Consider the following 18,201-nt stretch of genomic DNA (forward strand, 5'->3'; position numbering starts at 1 on the left):
ATGAGCCTCATTTTCGTTATTTTCCTGGAAAATGGATTTCACTCTTACACAATATTTATTTGGTGGACATTTTTTAAATATATTGACCCAGTTTGCAAACATATTGATATTTTAGAGCTGAAGGTTTTTACATAAATGTGTCAAATTGCATGAAACAGACTGTTAAAGTTCTGATCCGCAACAGGTAAGATGTTTACTGCCCATCCCTTTTAAAAATATTAGAAAATATAAAATATGTTTGTTTTTTTCATAATTATAAACTTGATGATGTGAAGCTGACTGATCCACTTCTGCAGCTCCAGTCATGTCCGGATCAGTTCCAGCCTCCTCCTCCATCAGCTGCGTCCCCTCCCTCCCTGATCCCAACAAATGCGGGCGCTCCATGAGGGGGCTCATCAGAGTCCTGATCCGCGGTTTCTGACTCTCATCGTCCACGTTTTGCATTTTAAAGCCGATCAACCCGTGGACGTGGAGCGCGCGCTCGCAGGAAGAGGAGACGGGCTGTGCGCGCAGGACCACTCCATCTCCGGTGATCTTTGCGCAGSGCGGACAGAGGACATGCCCACCGCCATCCAGGCGCAGCGGAAGCCGTGAAAAGAGCTGGACGCACGCGCGCGCGGATCCCTCAGGTTTCAGCTGGGAGAGGTTTGGTACAGGACCATGAAGTCCAGGAGTCAGGATCTGAGTCTGTCCGACTCCAGGGAGCTGGACAGATCCTACGACCCGCTCACAGGTGGGTTCTGGTCACCAGCGGGTCTGCGGGTTCGTTTGGGTTTTAATCTCCCAGACAGGCGCGCGCCCTCTGCTCTGATCAGTTTGTTTGGTTTGAGGATTTAAAGTCTGTTACATCAGGAGGTCAGTGGATGTTGATCCTCAGCTGCTGCAACTGTCTCTGAAATCTTACCTCCACGTGACCTTTAACAACAAAGTCTGTCAGGAAAGTAATGTCTGGTGCGCGCGCCACGTGACGTCAGGATCTGCGTTTTTTTGGTTGTTTTGTCCAGTTTTTTTGTTTGATTTTGAAGTTTATTCTCTTTGGATTGTGTTTCATGTGATTAATTCTGCTTCTCGTGCTTTAATTTCATTTAAACTCTGTGCCATCAGTCACTTCTACTTCCTGTTTCACCTGTCACAGCTGCAGCCACTTCTCTCATCAGCCTCAGTCCTTTTAGTTCCTCAGTTTCCCTTCAATCTGACAATTGTTGGTTCTTACGCCACTTCTAGTTCTGTAATTAGTTTTTTTCTTATCATGCCAGCTTTTTGTTGTTGTTTTCTGWTAAAGTTTAGTTTTATTTTGGAGCTCCTTCAACACAACACTGACACCAACTCAGTTCACAGGAAGCCACTGATAAATGACCAATTAGCAGWTGGGAAGCATCAGTCTAATAATCACCATTAATGATGATTAATTATTTAAGAAGGAAAAAAAAAAGCAATTTGTGGTCTCAGCTTTTTATAGGAGTCTTTTTTTTTCCATATTGATGGAACAGAAAACATCAACTGAGCTGTTGAGAAATGAGTTGTCCTTTTAATCAAACCTTGAAACAATATTTTTATTCTGAGACACTCAGATCAGACTGGTGTGAATGACTCTCAGTCTTGACTACATCAAATTTCACCTCAATATCTGGTAAATCAACTCACTTATAACCCTCTTTGTGTTGGCTCGTGTGGATTATTCTCAGCTACAATCAGAACAAATTTAAGGTGTCTGTAAAAATCACTGAACCATATAATCATTTTTGTCAAACACTTGGCTGTGGCGGCCATCTTGAATTGGACTGACTATAAATGTTAATCAGATGCACATTCACTTTCTGGAAGTAAATCTGCCCAGTGGTTCATGAGATATTTTACTAACAGACAARCAAAACTCTTCAACAAAACGCTGGAGTTTTAGGAAAGATGTTGAACAAACATGGAGTAGAACCTGGATTAAATTTTGTGGATTATTCTCAGCTACAATCAAAACAAATTTGAGCACGATGTCTTCAAAATGGACTGAATTACAAACATGTTTTGTGTTTTTTAAGGTCACCTGACTGTGACGGACATCTTGAATTTGATTGTCTCCAAATGTTAATTAGTTGTAGAGGCTGGTCACATGTTTACTGAATGTTTCATTAAAAACCAACAGACAGACCTACCTTCAGTTTTACAGAAAAAAGAGCTAAACTTTGTGTGGTAGTAGCTGAGAGTCATCCTTAAACACAGTCTGAGTGAGTCTCAGACATTATTTACAACGTTTGACCAAAAAAAAAAAAAACTTAACCTTTTCTCAGAATAAAATGTTTTAGCGCAGATTTTGGGGATTAAAGGTTGGCGATGTGCCTTTTAATCACTTTAAATTATTCATCAGCTAATATTAGTTTGAAATGGTCAAAGAACCAACTTAAATTTTGTTTTTATCTGTTTTCTGAAACTTGAGTATCCTTCTGTGTTTTTTTTGAAGTGATTTTGTTCTAGAAGAGGTGATGAAGAAAGATCCGAGCCTCCTGGCCTTCAGGTCCAGGTCGAGTGTAAAACATCTGCGTCCGGCTCCACGGAGGGGAGAGAGAAAACAGACTCCTCTCTCACCTGTCAGCCCCAGGCTTTTTTTAGCCGCAGGGGATCGGTGACGCTCCTCTTTGTGTTTTATTTTCTCCCGGAGATCACACAGATTTCTCAGCTCTTTGTGGAGCCGCTTCGTCGTCCTCGTGACAACTTCCAGAAATAGTTTTGTTTCTGTGAAACAAGCGCCAAAAAAATGTGTAAAAATAACTCAGAAAGAGCCAGAGAGAGGTGAGCTCTGTGTTCTCATCGGGATGGTTTTAGGTTTAAAATGGAGGATTTAGTGGAGAGTTTAGGGTTCGTTTTAAGGTTTGCTGACATGATCTGGTGTGAAATCAGCTTTAGCTGCAGGTTAAACAGTGAACAGGTGTGCACAAACAGTGAACAGGTGTGCACATGAACAAACAGCCTGAGGGACAGAACCTGATGTAAAACACTGAGAATTCATGCAGAAACCAACAATGGGAACATGTGTAAAAAACATTTATCAGCTCAGTTTGAAAGCACTCAGATGTTTTTCATGTAAAGGTGCTGAAAATGTGTTTATCAGAGTCTCTGGATTCAGAGGTTTCTCTTCTCCAACACACCTTTGATTTCCAGGCAGAACCCAAAGAGGTGATTCAGTCACTATCAGATTTTTGGAGCAGAGAAACAAGTCAAACCTTTCAGTTTTCTCTCCTTGGTGGAGCATCATGTTGCTTCTGCACTGAGCCTCGTGGTTTTCAGTTTTGCTGCCATGCTGGTATTTTTGTCTTGTTTTATAAAATAAGGTTTAGAATTTTGAATCTGCATCTTTGGGTCCAACTACCTCCAGTAAACCGAGACATTTCCGCCCAGGACATTGACTAAAATTTTAATGTAAGAATATGAATTTGACAGTTTAGATTGTGGTTGTAACATACACGTGTCATTTTATCTGGCCCCAAAGGTAATTAGTTGTTCTTTTTGTTGCTGGATTTGATGCATTCTTCTCAACTTTCAAGAAAATTAGATTTGAGTTTTTCAATAATCTTTCATTTTGATGTGGAACAAGCAACAGAGAAATAACAAATTATTTGTATTATTCTTTTCTTACCCCCTGAGACCTGAGCCTTTTCTGGGTGTTCATTTTTTTTCTCTAAGATACATGGGATTAGTAGGACCTAATAAGTATAATAACCAGATTCTGTCATGGTACAGGAAGTGGTATTTCCAAAAAAATAAAAAATAAATAAATTATGTCCTCATATGAGGACATTGGGTCTCAAAATGTTACGCTTTTTGAGGACTACCTAAGAAACTACCATGCAAAACTTGAGAAACTTCATTACAGCCTTTCTGGTGGTTTCATTTTCCTAGCTATTTTGGCAATACAGCAGCCAGCTGTTGACCAGAGCAGGATTAGAGAAGCACATCATCATCATCATCATCATCGACAACTTTCAGATTGCTCTTCAGCTTGAAGAACATATTACGTGACGTTAACTGCAGGAAATCACAGACCACTTGACCTGAACATCATTAATTGGATGAACAAAAATATCACTTGCAAGAACTATTTGTGCTTGTGAACTGTTCCAGATTTGTTTAACAAAAATCTCTGACCAAATATAYCACTTACACTAACTATTTATATTTGTAAACTCTTTTAAATATTTGCAGGTTTGTCCTACCTCATGGCACAATTAATAACAAAATTATTGTCCCAATGTCCTCAAATGAGGACTTTATCTTTACTGACATTGTAATTTGCTTCACTTGTAAAAAAAAAGTTATTTTTGCTTGTCTTATAAAGCTAAAGATGCAACTGTGCACAAATATGCTGATTTCAAGCGTGAAATGTTACTTCCCGCCATCTTGTTTTCACTCAAATGAGTGTAATATTGTTATGGGACCACTAGAGGGCGCTGGTAGTGTCTATTAATGAGGACAATGGGTTAAAGTTGAAAAAAAAAGATACATCATGGGTAGAGAGTCAAAAACGCAATGTCCACATATGAGGACGTAATGTGTCTAATAATGTACTTTTTAGTGCAGCATTTTTTTAGCTGATTTTCTGGGTTGTGTTAAAATGTAGCTCTAAGAAATAATACATGAAACAGTTGTGTATAGAGAGTACGATATAAGAAATTATTTTATTTACAGTTATTTAACCAGGCAAGTCCCGTTGAGATCACAGATCTCTTTTTCAAGGGAGGCTTCGGCTTGAAGACAACCTATTGTAATGTTTTTGAATGAAAACTAATGATGAGTCTTTCTAAATGTAATTTTTTTTCTTTATGTGTTAGGTTATATATGTTCTAAAACGTTACATAAAACATCCTTGGAAAAGGTCATTTGCATTTCTATAAGATTTCTTAGTTTTATAACAAATTGGCCCTTGGTTTGGTCAAAGCTTTGAATTTTTTAGTTTGACATCCCTGTTATAATGTGGCAAAACTAAGACTTCAGTTTTTTAACTTTTTATTTTTCATGTCAGAGAAAACCTTTTTTTATTTTTATTTTTTACAATGAATATGGGGCAGAGACACACGCAGACAGTTGTGTTGGTGTTTCTTTTGTAAATCTGAACTCTGCGTCCTTCTCAGGGATTATTGTAAATGCGGAGGCCATTGCGATGGCAACGTTACAGCTCTCCATTCATCGCCCTGGCTAAGCTGTTGTGACCTCCAAAAACTAAAACACTACTCCGAATACAGACGAAGGAACAGTATTTGTACTGTTTTTATCTCAAAATGTTTAAAATGTTTTATGATCTGATTAAGTGTTTAAATTTCCTSCATATAACTTAAAGTTACTTTTGTTTTTACAACTTTATGCCTTTTTTAAGTATAGTGTAGATAAAAATAAATTTTGTGTAAAGAAAAGTCTGGATTTAAGGATGATGTTGCAAAAAGGCGGTGTCTTCAATCTTTTAAACTGATTCTAGTATCTCTAACTTTCCATCCAACACAGTTTTAGTCATTTATGTTGATGAGTAGAAGAGGGAAAAAAGAGCTTTTAATTGTTGCTGCTAACAAGGAGACGAGCGTATCGATCAGCTCAGGAGGGCTGCAGCTCTTTGAATCGATTCCATCAAAGTCACCCAGAGGTTCTCTGGAGGTGAGAAAAGGCTGCAGCGACAACGAAACCTGAACTCAGACTGAAATAAATGTTCCTGAACACCTCACAGAACGAGCTGCAGGCAGCCATCTGAGAAACAAACAATTAAAAAAAAAMAACCTCTTGTTTTCAGGTAATCCTCCATCCAGACCTGCCAAAAAGACCCTGAAGCAGCGTTTTCTCAAACTGCTGCCCTGTTATCACTCCGGATCAAGGTCTTCAGATATTCAAAGCAAGTTCTCTTCATTTTTCTGCATTCATGGACTCAACTCTCTGAGGAAAACCTAAAAAAACGTCCTGTGTTTCTTGCAGAAAGTATAGCTGATGAGGGAGAACTATCCACCGTGCATCACAGACCCGTGGGCCTYGACAGACTCGTTCAACAAACCAAATTCAACAAGAAGGAGCTGCAGGTTCTCTACCGCGGATTCAAAAACGTCAGTTCATGTTCTTCGGTTACCACGAGCGTGCAAAACTCTAAGGCTGCAGATTAGCCCCTGTTGGTTCACGGAGGCTGTGATTTATGTGTTCCTGACAGGAGTGTCCCAGCGGCGTTGTGGACGAAGAAACCTTTAAAAGCATCTACTCACAGTTCTTTCCTCAGGGAGGTACACTATCTTCTCCTCCTCCTCTTCTTTTGTTGTGTTTTTAAACCTTCTAAAAGTTGTTTGGGAAAACAAGAACAGAGACTTAAAAGTGCAAACTATGAAATCAAAATGACGCAGTTTGAAATTTTCCAGATGTTGACATGCAGTTCGGGTACGCACTCAATATAAACAAAGCATTTATCTGTTTTTGTTAACATAACTGAGCATTAATATGTGGTTTAAAATATAAGGACACATAAAAGAGAAAAAAAATAGTGTGAAGTTTGTTTCTTATGTTGCACTGAGTACCTTCAGGTTTTCTGTGATCCTTCAGTAACTTGGATAAACTTCACTTTTATTTATGAAGCAGTTAAAACAGCGACGAGGCCAACCCAAGTGCTGTACAATAAAACAAAGAAGTAAAGGATGAAATACAATAAATAATAAGCAGTAAATAAAAAAATTATTGCATGATGCAAGCTGAAAGAAAATACCATGTTTCAAATAGAAAATTAACTTTATTAGTTAAAAGAACAGATATTTAAGTAGTGGTAAGCAGAGTTGTAAAGTAACTAAGTACAAATACTTTGCTACTGTACTTAAGTAGAAATTTTGGTTATCTGTACTTTACTTGAATAACTATTTTTCAGTGTAATTTTTACTTTTACTCATTACATTTATCATAATTATTTACACAATTATCTGTACTTTCTACTCACTACATTTTTTTAAAAAAGATAAGAAGTAGAAAGTCGTTACGCCTATTTTATTCTGAGTTGTTAATACTTAAAAAAATACTATCCTGATAAACTGTGTCTCCCGGATAGAGTGAATTTAATTGTGTTTGGATGAGAAGTATAAATATATACCATTCTGACACCTTATTAACTTGTACCCATCACAGCTGCACGCTGTTAGAAAATATATTTTTGGAGAAGTCACCTTACAATAAATGTCATTTTGGAAAATCTAACTGCTCACTTTTACTCAGAAGTTTTACTTTTAATACTAATACTAATAATACTTTTACTAATAATAGATTTTGTGTCAGAAATTTACTTTTGATACTTAAGTACAAAAGATATCAGATACTTTTAAGACTTTTACTCAATATTTTTAGAGAAGACCAACTTTTACCAAAGTATTTTTATGATAAGATACTTGTACTTTTACTCAAGTATCACTTTAAGGTACTTTATACAACACTGGTGATAAGTTTAAGTTTTGTTGTGGAAACTTGTCAGTACAGATCAAGTTGTTGGCTTCTTTTCTTATTTTAGATTCAAGCATGTACGCACATTTCCTGTTTGAAGCTTTTGACACCCATAACAACGGATTGGTCAGCTTTGAAGTAAGACTCATAAAAAACATTATTTGCCTACATTTTGCTAATTTGTTTCACTTTAATCTTCCTTAAAATCACTTTCCTGTCATATTTTTAAAACTCTCCCTGCTGCAGGACCTGGTTCTAAATCTGTCCATCATCCTGCGAGGCTCCATCACCGACAAACTCAACTGGGTGTTTAACCTGTACGACCTCAACAAGGACGGCTGCATCACCAGAGAGGTGAGACCAGAGGCCCTCAGAGTTTGTGTCGGTGTGCTCCTACCTGTTCAGCAGCTCCTGTCTTTTTTTTGTTTGTTTGTTTGTTTGTTTCTGCTCCAGGAGATGACGGACATAATGCACTCCATCTACAGCATGATGGGGAAGCACACCTACCCCAGCCTGAAGGATGCTGCGAAAGATGCTCCGAAAGAACACGTCGACAGCTTCTTCCAGGTCAAAATCAAATGTTCTGCACATCTTTAACGATTAAAAACTCAACTAAAATATGCAGAAAACATAAAAGAATCACCATCCAGTAAGACTCTGACACATTTATGATTTTTTTTTTCAGAAAATGGACAAAAACAAAGATGGGGTGGTCACCATCGAGGAGTTTTTAGAAACGTGTCAAAAGGTTGTTTTTGAAGTTGAATAATCTCATCTATCAGTGATGCAAAGCTCACACACTTCTTTTAAAACAATCACATTTTTGCTCCTCCATCCAGGACGAGAACATCTTGCAGTCCATGCACATGTTTGATAACGTGATCTGAGCGCTGGCATGAAGGAGATCCATGTTCCTGGTCTGCTGGGAGCCCAACAGGAGGAGACAGGAGGTCCTACCTGAGGGTGACCACTCCCAAAGCCACCTTTTCCAAAAGACTGACCAGGAGGAGCCGAGTCTTGACGTACAAAATGTGAAATTTAGAGTCTAAATTTAGAGGAAGATGTGAAAAGTTCAGTTCACGTGTAAGAAATTGATGTAAATGTTCTAAAACATGCAAGTTTCTGCATCTTTACTCCTGAGAATGATCAGACTTTTCTCTTAACACTTGAGCAACAATGTGAGACACCAGTGAAAATATGTTGCACGTTTTGTACGCACGCATCACATGATGGAAGACAAAGTATTCAGTTGAAACAACAAAAAAATATCACTTATAATGTAATTTGTGTTCGCATGATGCACTTATTTTTACTGACCTCTAAAATGTTTATTGAAATTGGAATATATATTTTTCTATGCAACAGATTATCTGCAAACATGTAATGTAATTTTTAACCTGTTGAATGTGTGCAGTTGCATGTAAAGGAAGGCCTCAGATTGTTTTAAACAGGATTTTCAGAGTCGATACGTTGTTTAAAATCATCTTTAATCATCTCTTGCACCGGTGAGCGATGTATAAAATATAAAATGATTCCCTCTGTGTTGTGACTCTTTTGAAGCAGCTGAATAAATAAATGTAAAATTTGGTGTCAATGACAAAATTGAGATTCAAGGAACTATGAATTCACTCAATTTTAACCTCTTCTTTTTAAAAAGAGGGAAAATATGTCCAGAAGTGTTTTGTTACTTTATAAAGCAGATTCAAAAACCTAACCAATCAGCTTGCAGTTTTCAGTGTGGGAAATTGTGCCCCCTTGTGGTGGCTGAATTTTACATTACAGCAAAAAAGTTTTATTTTTAACATTAACAGCTGTACAGTATATATTAAACAAGCACTAATTTAATTATTGAATATATTTCAATAATCTGAWCCCATGTAAGCTCTGTATGCTAATGAACAGGATAAATTTTAAATCATCATACGAGTCTGTTCCTCCAAATCATATTAATGTTGTCATTTCTGATGTTTAACTCAAAAACCACCACACACAGCAACAGGTTTAATATATCCTTTATTTTTAATAAACAAAATTTCAGTAAAAACTCTTATGACGTAAGAAAGAAAATAAATTTCCTGTCAGTAGTTTGTTCCAGCTGTAGGGCCACACAGACTCACGTTAAGATTAATTATCAAATCTGTCAAACCTAAATCATCATTATCGAACTTTTAACTTCAGCCACATCTTTTTAAAATTTATTTACTTTAAAAAAAATCATAAACACATTTGTTAAAATTTTGGTGAGTACACTAAAGTAGTCCAATAACTTTTAAAAGATATGAGAAAATAAAAAATAAAAAAGCATCTTGCTCATCTTCACCTGTTGTTCTTTTAAAGCCTCTTTGTTTGCTCCGACTGAATTATTGCCACAAGAAAAAGCGAATCAAATCCACTTTCGGCTCTCAGTGGGACGACGACAGAACAAAGTGTAAAAACTACAGCAAAGACGAGATTGTTAAAAAAAAGGCATAAAACATGTCGGTGAGTAGGTGCACGTTGAGCCACCACTGGCAGTGTTCTCAAATATTACTTTTTTTTTCCTTTTCATTAAAAAAAAGGGAAGAGGCTACACGATTATCATCACAAAATAAAAATCTCTTTGGCATAAAAACACCCACCCAGAAGCGCAAACACACACACTCACATGCACACGGCTCTTAGGTTTTCGAACAGAAACTTACGAGCATCGTCACGGTCATTGAAAAATCAGAAAAATTACTCTATATGAAACACAAGTCGAGCCCTGTTAAGATTATGAGTCCCTTACTCGATGACAATTGCATATATTACAGCAGGCGGAGAGCAGAGGAAGTTATCTCTACAGGTGACTAAACTCTACTCGTCTTCATCCCTTTGTGTCCCACTTTAGGTCCTCTGCTTCCTCCTCATCCTCCCGTTGGTTGTCCTGTAAGAAAAGAGGACAAATCTGAGTTGACTRGGTGATAAAACTCTGATATATATCGTGATCAGTGTCAATAGAATGTTGATGATTTTCAATGAACTCCAATCCAGGACCGCACGGCRTTCTGGGGGATGTAGGCAGAGGAAAGGAGCTGTTCGACCTCTCAGGGTTCAGSATCAACTAACTTGCTCACTCGGATCAGCTAACAAACGACAACCTGCTGAGTAACATGCAGCAGTTTCACGTTTCTCCACCGKGCATCAGAACTGAGAAAACGAGGCTACAGCTCGAGAGGAAATGGTGGATAAAAGAGGAAAAGTCACATCAGTTTGGCAGGATTTCAGATGTTTTTAAGTTTGAAAACCGTGTGAAGTCGTTCCTTTTAAAACAAAACACTAACCCTAACAAATCTTCAGAGTCAAGTCTTTTTTTCATCAAATCTTGTTTTTTGGATATATAGCAGTGTCATCGACGTCTGGCAGTGGAACGAGCAGGAAGTGCCTGCCTGACAGCAGTGCCACACCACAAAACATCAGAACGTTAAGAAACAACAGATGCTGTGGCCTATYCTTTAGCATGTATGCCAATATGTTTAACAGGTTTTTATAGCTGAACTATTTAAAAAAAGGTTACATTTAAAATAAAATATTCAGCTTTTTTTTCCTCCCTGGTCCCCACGGGTACCCTAAATAGGGTAGAACTAAAAACGAACCATAATTAAATAAATAGAACATAAACTAATAAGATATAAAACGCTTATATTGTGAAACATTATTAAGTCATATCACCAAACCTTAAGTTGACTAAGTTGGTTATCTGTTTATATTACTGGCTGTAAACTGACACCATGATGGACTTGCTGAGTGTGTGAGGACGAAAACATTTTGTTAGGAGGAAGGATAAAATGAGACGTCACTGAAACTCAACCCATGAGCAAAGTCTGTAACATGTACAAATGTATTCAATTCTAACTGTACCAGTTTATTTATTTCATMCTGATAACAAATAAGTCTTTATTTTTTTATTTTTTATCTCCGAGCTGGAAATGTTCCCAGATTTAGTTTCAGAAATATGGTCCCCCTACTTTAAAAGTTTTCAAGAAAGATGACTTGTGAGGACTTGTGAGCGTGCCGCTGGAGTCAGGAAACCWCTTTTAACTGCAGATACCGAGCTAAAACCTGGGGTGGTAGAAGCCGAGCGTAATCTCAAACACACACTCTGAGTCCTTACAGATTACRCAAGAGTCAACCCCGTCTGTTAGCAAAATATCTCATAAACCTCTGGACAAGTGTAGCGAAAAGAATCACTGAACGTCAACCAAACTCAAGCCCAAACTAAAAACTGTTTTAGGGAGTGAACGGTTAATTTAATTCACTTTATAATACAGATTACAAAAACCAGGTTTTTAAGAGTTTAAASCTGAATAATAAGTCGTTCCCACATACTGACCGTTAATAATCAGGGTACTGTCTGTCATAGGCCATGCCGCCTGGATATTCCTCCGGCATCATGTGTCCATCCATGCCATCCATGGGCATGTCACCTGCGTATCCATAACCCTGGAAACCGGCATCCATTTCTAAAAGAAAAAAACAACATTTGTTTCAAAACAACACATGAATGCGTTTATTTACAACGACACGTTCACCACGATCGTGCTAACTTTAAACACTTTGGGGGAAGTTAGAAAAAAAAAAGCTTAAAGACGGGGTGAATATTTTTAGCAAAGCTTTTTTTCCTGAAGCAGAGATGAGCCGCTGCGGTTTCTCTCAACTTCGCTGGAGTCGCTCTGCTCAGACAGAAAATACTTAAACCATAAAAGGAAGAATAAAAAAAAAGGGGAGAAAGAGAAGGGAACGGTGGGGATTAGGTGGAGAAAAATGCAAGCGGAGATAAGCTCGACGAAGGGGAAAAAGGTTTAGGTATGACCTAAGAAGAAGAGTTTCATGAGTAAAAAGGGATAGTGCTGCTTGGATTGAAGTCTAATCCAATTTATCACAACCATCAGAAACACAAGTGGAGTTCTATTCCCAGCAGTCAGATGTGTGTAAATAAAGTCTGCAGGCACTTTAGTGCTGCGGGTGCAGTGTGTGGTGGAGTGACCCGCTGCTCAGGAATGTGCTGTGAGCGCACATATCAGCTGCAGTTACTCACCCTCTGGATAGGTTCCTTCCATGACGACAGTGTTGTGGGCCTGCGGAAAGGTCACAAGAAGGAGAAAGGTCAACCACAGCCAGTGCTTCTACATTATTAATACGTTTCAGTCGCGTTTCAACACGATACGGCTGGAACTGAACGTATGAAGTGTGTTTGAGTGGCAGCAGGGGGCGCCACGCACTCACCGCCTCCCAGGCACTGGGGTCGTGTTTGAACAGGGTGTGCGTGAGCTCCACCGACACGCGCTTCTTGTAGTCGGACGCCTTGTCCTCGGAGATGCGGAAGAGCACGGCGGCGGCGTACGTAGCTGGAGAGAAGGATTCAGCAGAACGCTCAGCCAAGCAGAAAAACACATCAAAACAAAACCGTGGGGACTTTAACTCCTGCGAGGAGCTGGACTGCATCGTGACGAGCTTTCTGCAAGGTCTTATTTAGAGTATTTTATGGAGTCTTATCATGTAAATAYGGGTAAAACTCCTGCCAATGTCAACATTAAGAAATATTTGGGTCAAAGAAGAATGAATGCCAGTATAAGGAGGCAGGTCTTTACKAGGCGCAGACCTTAAAGTCCCYGTTATGTCAAATTTCTGTCATAAATATTAATAAATGTGACCCGTCACATAGAGACGAGGACTAAGTMCAAAAGTRGAATGTGGAGAAATAGCCAGATAAAGGGTTTTGATTTAACCAAGTGAAAAAATTGCATTTTATCAAAATATAATGAATTAATGCCTTATCAATGTATCATTTGAATGAACTGAAATATAATCCTAAAAAAAATTTGAAGCATTTTTTGAGCTGTAGCAACAAAAAAAACTGATTTTGAGGAAAAAGCCTTAAAATTGAGTTTTTTGTTTCTTTCCAACTGAGAAATATTAATATACTGTACAATTACTACAAGGTTTCCTTTTTTATATTAACATCAAAAATTACTCAATAAATTTAAATGAAATTAGGATTCAGACCAAACAGTTATGTATTATCCTAACCAACAAGACAAACTAAAGTATCAAAATGTAGCTTTTAAAGCAGGAATCTGAAAATGTAATTAGGTCATTTTGACCAAATTTGACTTAATCATCATTTTGATATGATGGGTCACATATATTTTATTAGATAACACAGGTAGCGTATTGCAAAAAAAGAAAATTCATGTCGCTGAGATAAACGGTTGTTGAGATATTTGCAAGTCAGGTGACAGGAAGTGATGTCAAAGAGGAACGTCTGCATGTAAACAAAGCATTGCACAATAAACAACACAGACTGTAAAGAAGAATCTGACTTTTAGATTATTTTGAGCCACTACCAGAGAGATGAAGAGGCAGAGTTCAAATAATATTGTTTTAATAAACAAAAACCAGGGAGTTTTTTATTTTATTTTTCAAGACTTCACCTTTGATGTCACTTCTTGTTTCACGTTTACTGAACCAAATTCAAAAGAAAATGTGTCAGTTAGGTAACAAAATGTGTAAAATCATGTATTATGTCAAGTTTCTTAAATTTAAAGAGGTTTTCTTTAASTTTTTGTATTTGAAGGACATACTCGTCACATGAACTTTAAATCTGATCAAACCCTTAAAAAGGTGAGTTTTGACTGCTAAAATAGGGTCAGGTAAATGCTCCGAGCAGGGATCCTAAACGATCAAAGCTGCGATCACATTCAGTTCAGGTACCTGGAAGCTGCACTTAGAGTAAGTACAACACCCTTAATGCTACATTACAGTAAGCTGATGTCAGCGTGTTATCTAGACGCGTACCGATGCCCTCGTTGCTGGAGTGCAGCAGCTCCATCAGCGGAGCCGCCGCCCCCTCGGCGTCGATCGTGTCGGCGGACTGCTTGTCCAGGGCCAGCTCGCACAGGGCGCCCGCCGCCACGCGCTTCACGTTGTCCACTGGAGAGTAGAGAAGCTGCGGAGGAGAGGACGATGAGCCGAATAAAGCCTGACAAGATGAAATAATTTAAAAAAAAAAAAGAAAATCAACCAGCTGAGAGTTCCTACCTGAACGAAGAGAGGAATGGTCTGTGTGTTTGCGATTTCRCTTCTGTTGATGGGATCTCTGGCCAGGATGTGCAGAGCTCCTGTGCAACCCTCCACAATCTCCTCCATCCTCACACCATCCTGACATGAAGAGAGTTATCAGAAACATGTTTTTTTTCTTCCACTGCCATCAGTGAGCTCCACGTGACGCCAGCCCCTCCACCCACCTGGTAGGTCTGCTGGTTGGATGATCCGTGTTTCTGGGCGTCCTGGTGGGCTTTGAGCAGGAGGTTGACCAGACGGGGAATGACTCCTGCATCCCTCAGAGGGGCCTGGTTCTCTGGGCACAGGGCGAGGTTACGGATCAGGCCGACCACAGCCTTCAGGACACACGAACAACAAATAAAAATCATGAAAGAGAATGTCTCAATCAGTAAAACAAGAACTGAAAACAACCTCGTGGTTTTCCTCATATCGCTCCTTCTGGCTCAKTGACACTTTGACCTTTAGCTTTCAGCCCCACCTGCTTTTCCATCTGTCCGTTCTCCAGTTTTTATTTATTTATTATGTCTCAAAGGTGCTTTTTTATCTTCACTTTTTATATTTTGTTCCCCATAGCCCATTTTTTTCTCTTCTCTTTAGCCACATTGCAATTGTGCAACTTTGAACAAAATTATAAATGTTTTAATGAGATGATCCGTTTTTCTTCTGGATGTTTTTTGGCACATAACTCATTACACATTTATTTTTTAATTCTATCAAAAACTTTCAGCTCATTTACATCCCAGGTGCTTTGACTTTTGGTATTTCAGCAACTTTTTCAGCTAATTCAATTTAATTAAAAATACTTTATTCATCCCAGAGAGAAATTAAATATTTGCCTTTTAGTTTTTTCTGCCATTTCTCCCCTCTTTGTAAATGAATACAGCTGTCTTCAAACGCCTTAAAACAACTAAAAAAAGATTTTTTTCTGCTCCTTTCAGCCATTGTCCTGTTAATTAAAATTTTATGATTCTTTTAGCTGATATCTGCTGTTTTCTTTTAGATTTTTCTGCAATGTTTTTTTTTCTCTTTAAAAATAAATACAGCTGTCTACAACATCCTTAAAACCTAATTGTTTCTTAATCTTTACTGCAGTTTTTAAATCTTTTRTTTTGGTTCTGCTTTTTAACATGTTTTTGCAAATTTCAGCTTCAACTACTTTTTTTGTGCCAATTTTATTTTTCTTTCTCCTTCTTTCAGTCATTCTGTTGATTAAAACATTTTATGCTTCTTTTAGCTGGTAGCTGCTGTTTTCTGCCTTTTATAGCTACTCTGTAGCCATTTGAAGCTAGTTTTAGCTTTCTTCATCTAAATTCACTTTGTGTCAATTTTACCTTTTTATCTAATTTCGGTTGCTTTAGATATTTTACAACAAACTGAAACTTTTTGTACTCCTTGTTTTTCTGTCAACGTGAGCTTTACTCCATCTGCTAATTTCAGCTCCCAGTTTTTCTTCCAGTTTACTTTAGTTTTCCAACTTTCAGCTTTTCAAATGTAAATCACATAAACAGTTTTGCTTTTAAACATTCAGTTTTTTCAGCAGCTTTCAGGAAAAATCCTTTAACATTAAACATTCACAAAACATTTGTTCTTTTTCATGAGGATTAATCCCAGTAGAAATGTTCAATCACTCCTGACAGAGTTAAGAATCTGCAGGGTTATGAGTAAAACTAGAAAATGAGATTTTGCCYCGGTTCCCCTCCACGCTCAGAATCACTCCCCCACCCTGGTCCAGCAGCCCACCTTGACGACTGGGAAGCGGTACGGCGGGTTGATCAGCTTGACGATGGCGGGGATGCCGTAGTGGTTCCTCACTGCGTGCTGGGCCAGCTCGGCGTTCTGGTGGCGCGAGGTGAGGTGGCGCAGGGCGCAGACGGCGGGCTCCGTCACGTCCTCCTTCTCCCCGGCACGCAGGATGGTGTGGATGAGCGCCTCCACGCCGTTGCTTTGGGTGACCAGAGATTTGTTGTGGGCGTTGTTGCACGTGAGGTTGGACAGGATGCCCGTGGCGCAGGTGAGCATGTTGAGCTCGTCTGAACTGAGGAGGCCCACCAGAACCTGCAGCAGGCTGTCCATTCCCTCCTGGATGAGGCGAGAAGACACGTTTCTCGTGAGCGGGTCATTTTGTTAGCGGACATGGAGGTCTTTAAAAGGGTGAACTCGGACCTGTTTGGTGGCGGCGTCGGACAGGTTCCTGAGGGTCCACAGGCAGTTCTGCGTCAGACGCTGGCTGGTACCTGTGAGATGTTTGCCCAGAGCCTGCATCCCACCTGACGGGACAGAACAAAGCAGGGAAGTCAAAACATTACCAAATTAAAAAATAAAAAATAAACAAAATTTTTAAACCCTGCTGAGCTCCTGAACTGTTTCATATGTTAATATTATTGCATGCGAGCGTTAGGAGTTCACTTCCACTGTGATAACTACAAAACACGAGCTGCAGCAGAACTGGCTGGACTGGTTTCAACCCTTCACAATAAAAGCCTCAAACAGACACATGCTAACTTTCACTAAATACTTTGAAAATTCCTGGTGGTCTGGTTTCCTGAAGAACAATAATATCATCTAGTGTCACAACCTTTACAGTTTTTTAAGGTTAGCACTCAGTCGATTTGTTGGAGACTCTGTTTTTAAAGCCAGTTGTGAAAGTTCCACCGCAGCTGGAAATAAAGCCACACCCTGGATAGGTTCGAGCAAAGTTTTGCAGGTTAATTTGTAGTTAAGTCAGTGCACTCATAAACTGATAAATATGGTGTCATCGTAAAGAAAAGGCTACAAAACGTTGCTCCGCCTGAATATTTACCTTGTACACACAGGTGTGTTCTACCACACACACCTACTATGTCTCTCTGTCCTTGTGGGGACTTTCTATCGACTTCCATTCATTTATTGTTAATTTTATATACTAACCCTGACAATTTATTTACCCTAAAACTAACCTCACAGGTACCTACCTGACCCTAAAACAAACTTAAACTCAATTCACACCTTGGTCCTAAACCCAACCCCCACACCCAAAATCAGCCCCTGAAGTCGTGGGGACTGGGCTTTGGTCCCCACAAGGCTGCATTTTCCTGAGAAATCGTCCCCAACAAGTAGCAAAAACAAGGGCACACACACACACACACACACACACACACACACACACACACACACACACACACACACACACACACACCATACCAGCTTCTACAATGGCCGGCTTGTTGCTGGGGCACACAGAGAGGACTTTGAGAACACGGCTTGTGGTCCACAGCAGCTTCTCATAGTTGTAGTTTCTCATGATGTGAACAAGACCCTCGGGACCCCCGTTGGCGAGGATGATCAACTGTGAAACAGAGAGACTGTCAGTTTGTGCTGCTTTTTTTTAAAACAATAATAATTATTATTTTTTTTACATTACAATCCCATGCCATGTGCATGAAACGAACACCTGCTGATTATATTCTTATTTTATTACTTGTAAAAGAGTAAAAAAATTAAAGCAACCACACCCAAACATCAACACTAAGCCAGCACCTGAACACGTCTGTTCTCACGCCACACCCAAAACAAAAACATGTGCTCAGAAATCCAGGTTTCACATTACAATATTTGGCAGCTTCAATGTGTAACACTCTTTGTCTTGCATCCAAAAGCACACAATGTTCCACCCTCTCACTCTCACACACACACACACACACACACACA

The 18,201-nt window shown here is 39.0% G+C and overlaps 2 protein-coding genes across 2 annotated transcripts in view; one reads left to right on the forward strand and one right to left on the reverse strand.

Annotated features, from left to right (window-relative positions):
• Positions 1-9,033, forward strand: LOC106518774 (Kv channel-interacting protein 2). The gene is made up of 9 exons (XM_014010175.1): positions 1-733; positions 5,765-5,863; positions 5,944-6,068; positions 6,170-6,239; positions 7,499-7,569; positions 7,678-7,785; positions 7,885-7,998; positions 8,117-8,179; positions 8,271-9,033. Exons 1-9 carry the CDS (start codon positions 661-663, stop codon positions 8,316-8,318), a joined length of 771 nt encoding a protein of 256 aa, XP_013865629.1. The 5' UTR covers positions 1-660; the 3' UTR covers positions 8,319-9,033.
• Positions 9,034-9,425: 392 nt separating this feature from the next.
• jupa (junction plakoglobin a) overlaps positions 9,426-18,201 on the reverse strand; it is a 27,266-nt gene continuing 18,490 nt past the window's right edge. The window contains exons 7-16 of the mRNA XM_014010176.1: positions 17,695-17,839; positions 16,678-16,781; positions 16,255-16,593; positions 14,697-14,849; positions 14,491-14,610; positions 14,248-14,398; positions 12,676-12,797; positions 12,488-12,527; positions 11,783-11,912; positions 9,426-10,336 (exon numbers count right to left, since the gene is read on the reverse strand). Of these exons, the coding sequence (XP_013865630.1) occupies positions 11,785-11,912; positions 12,488-12,527; positions 12,676-12,797; positions 14,248-14,398; positions 14,491-14,610; positions 14,697-14,849; positions 16,255-16,593; positions 16,678-16,781; positions 17,695-17,839 (1,302 nt within the window). The 3' untranslated portion in view covers positions 9,426-10,336; positions 11,783-11,784. The remainder of the gene's footprint in view (positions 10,337-11,782; positions 11,913-12,487; positions 12,528-12,675; positions 12,798-14,247; positions 14,399-14,490; positions 14,611-14,696; positions 14,850-16,254; positions 16,594-16,677; positions 16,782-17,694; positions 17,840-18,201) is intronic.

Source organism: Austrofundulus limnaeus, unplaced genomic scaffold (genome assembly GCF_001266775.1).
Source record: "Austrofundulus limnaeus strain Quisiro unplaced genomic scaffold, Austrofundulus_limnaeus-1.0 Scaffold66, whole genome shotgun sequence".
Classification (NCBI taxonomy): Eukaryota; Metazoa; Chordata; class Actinopteri; order Cyprinodontiformes; family Rivulidae; genus Austrofundulus; species Austrofundulus limnaeus.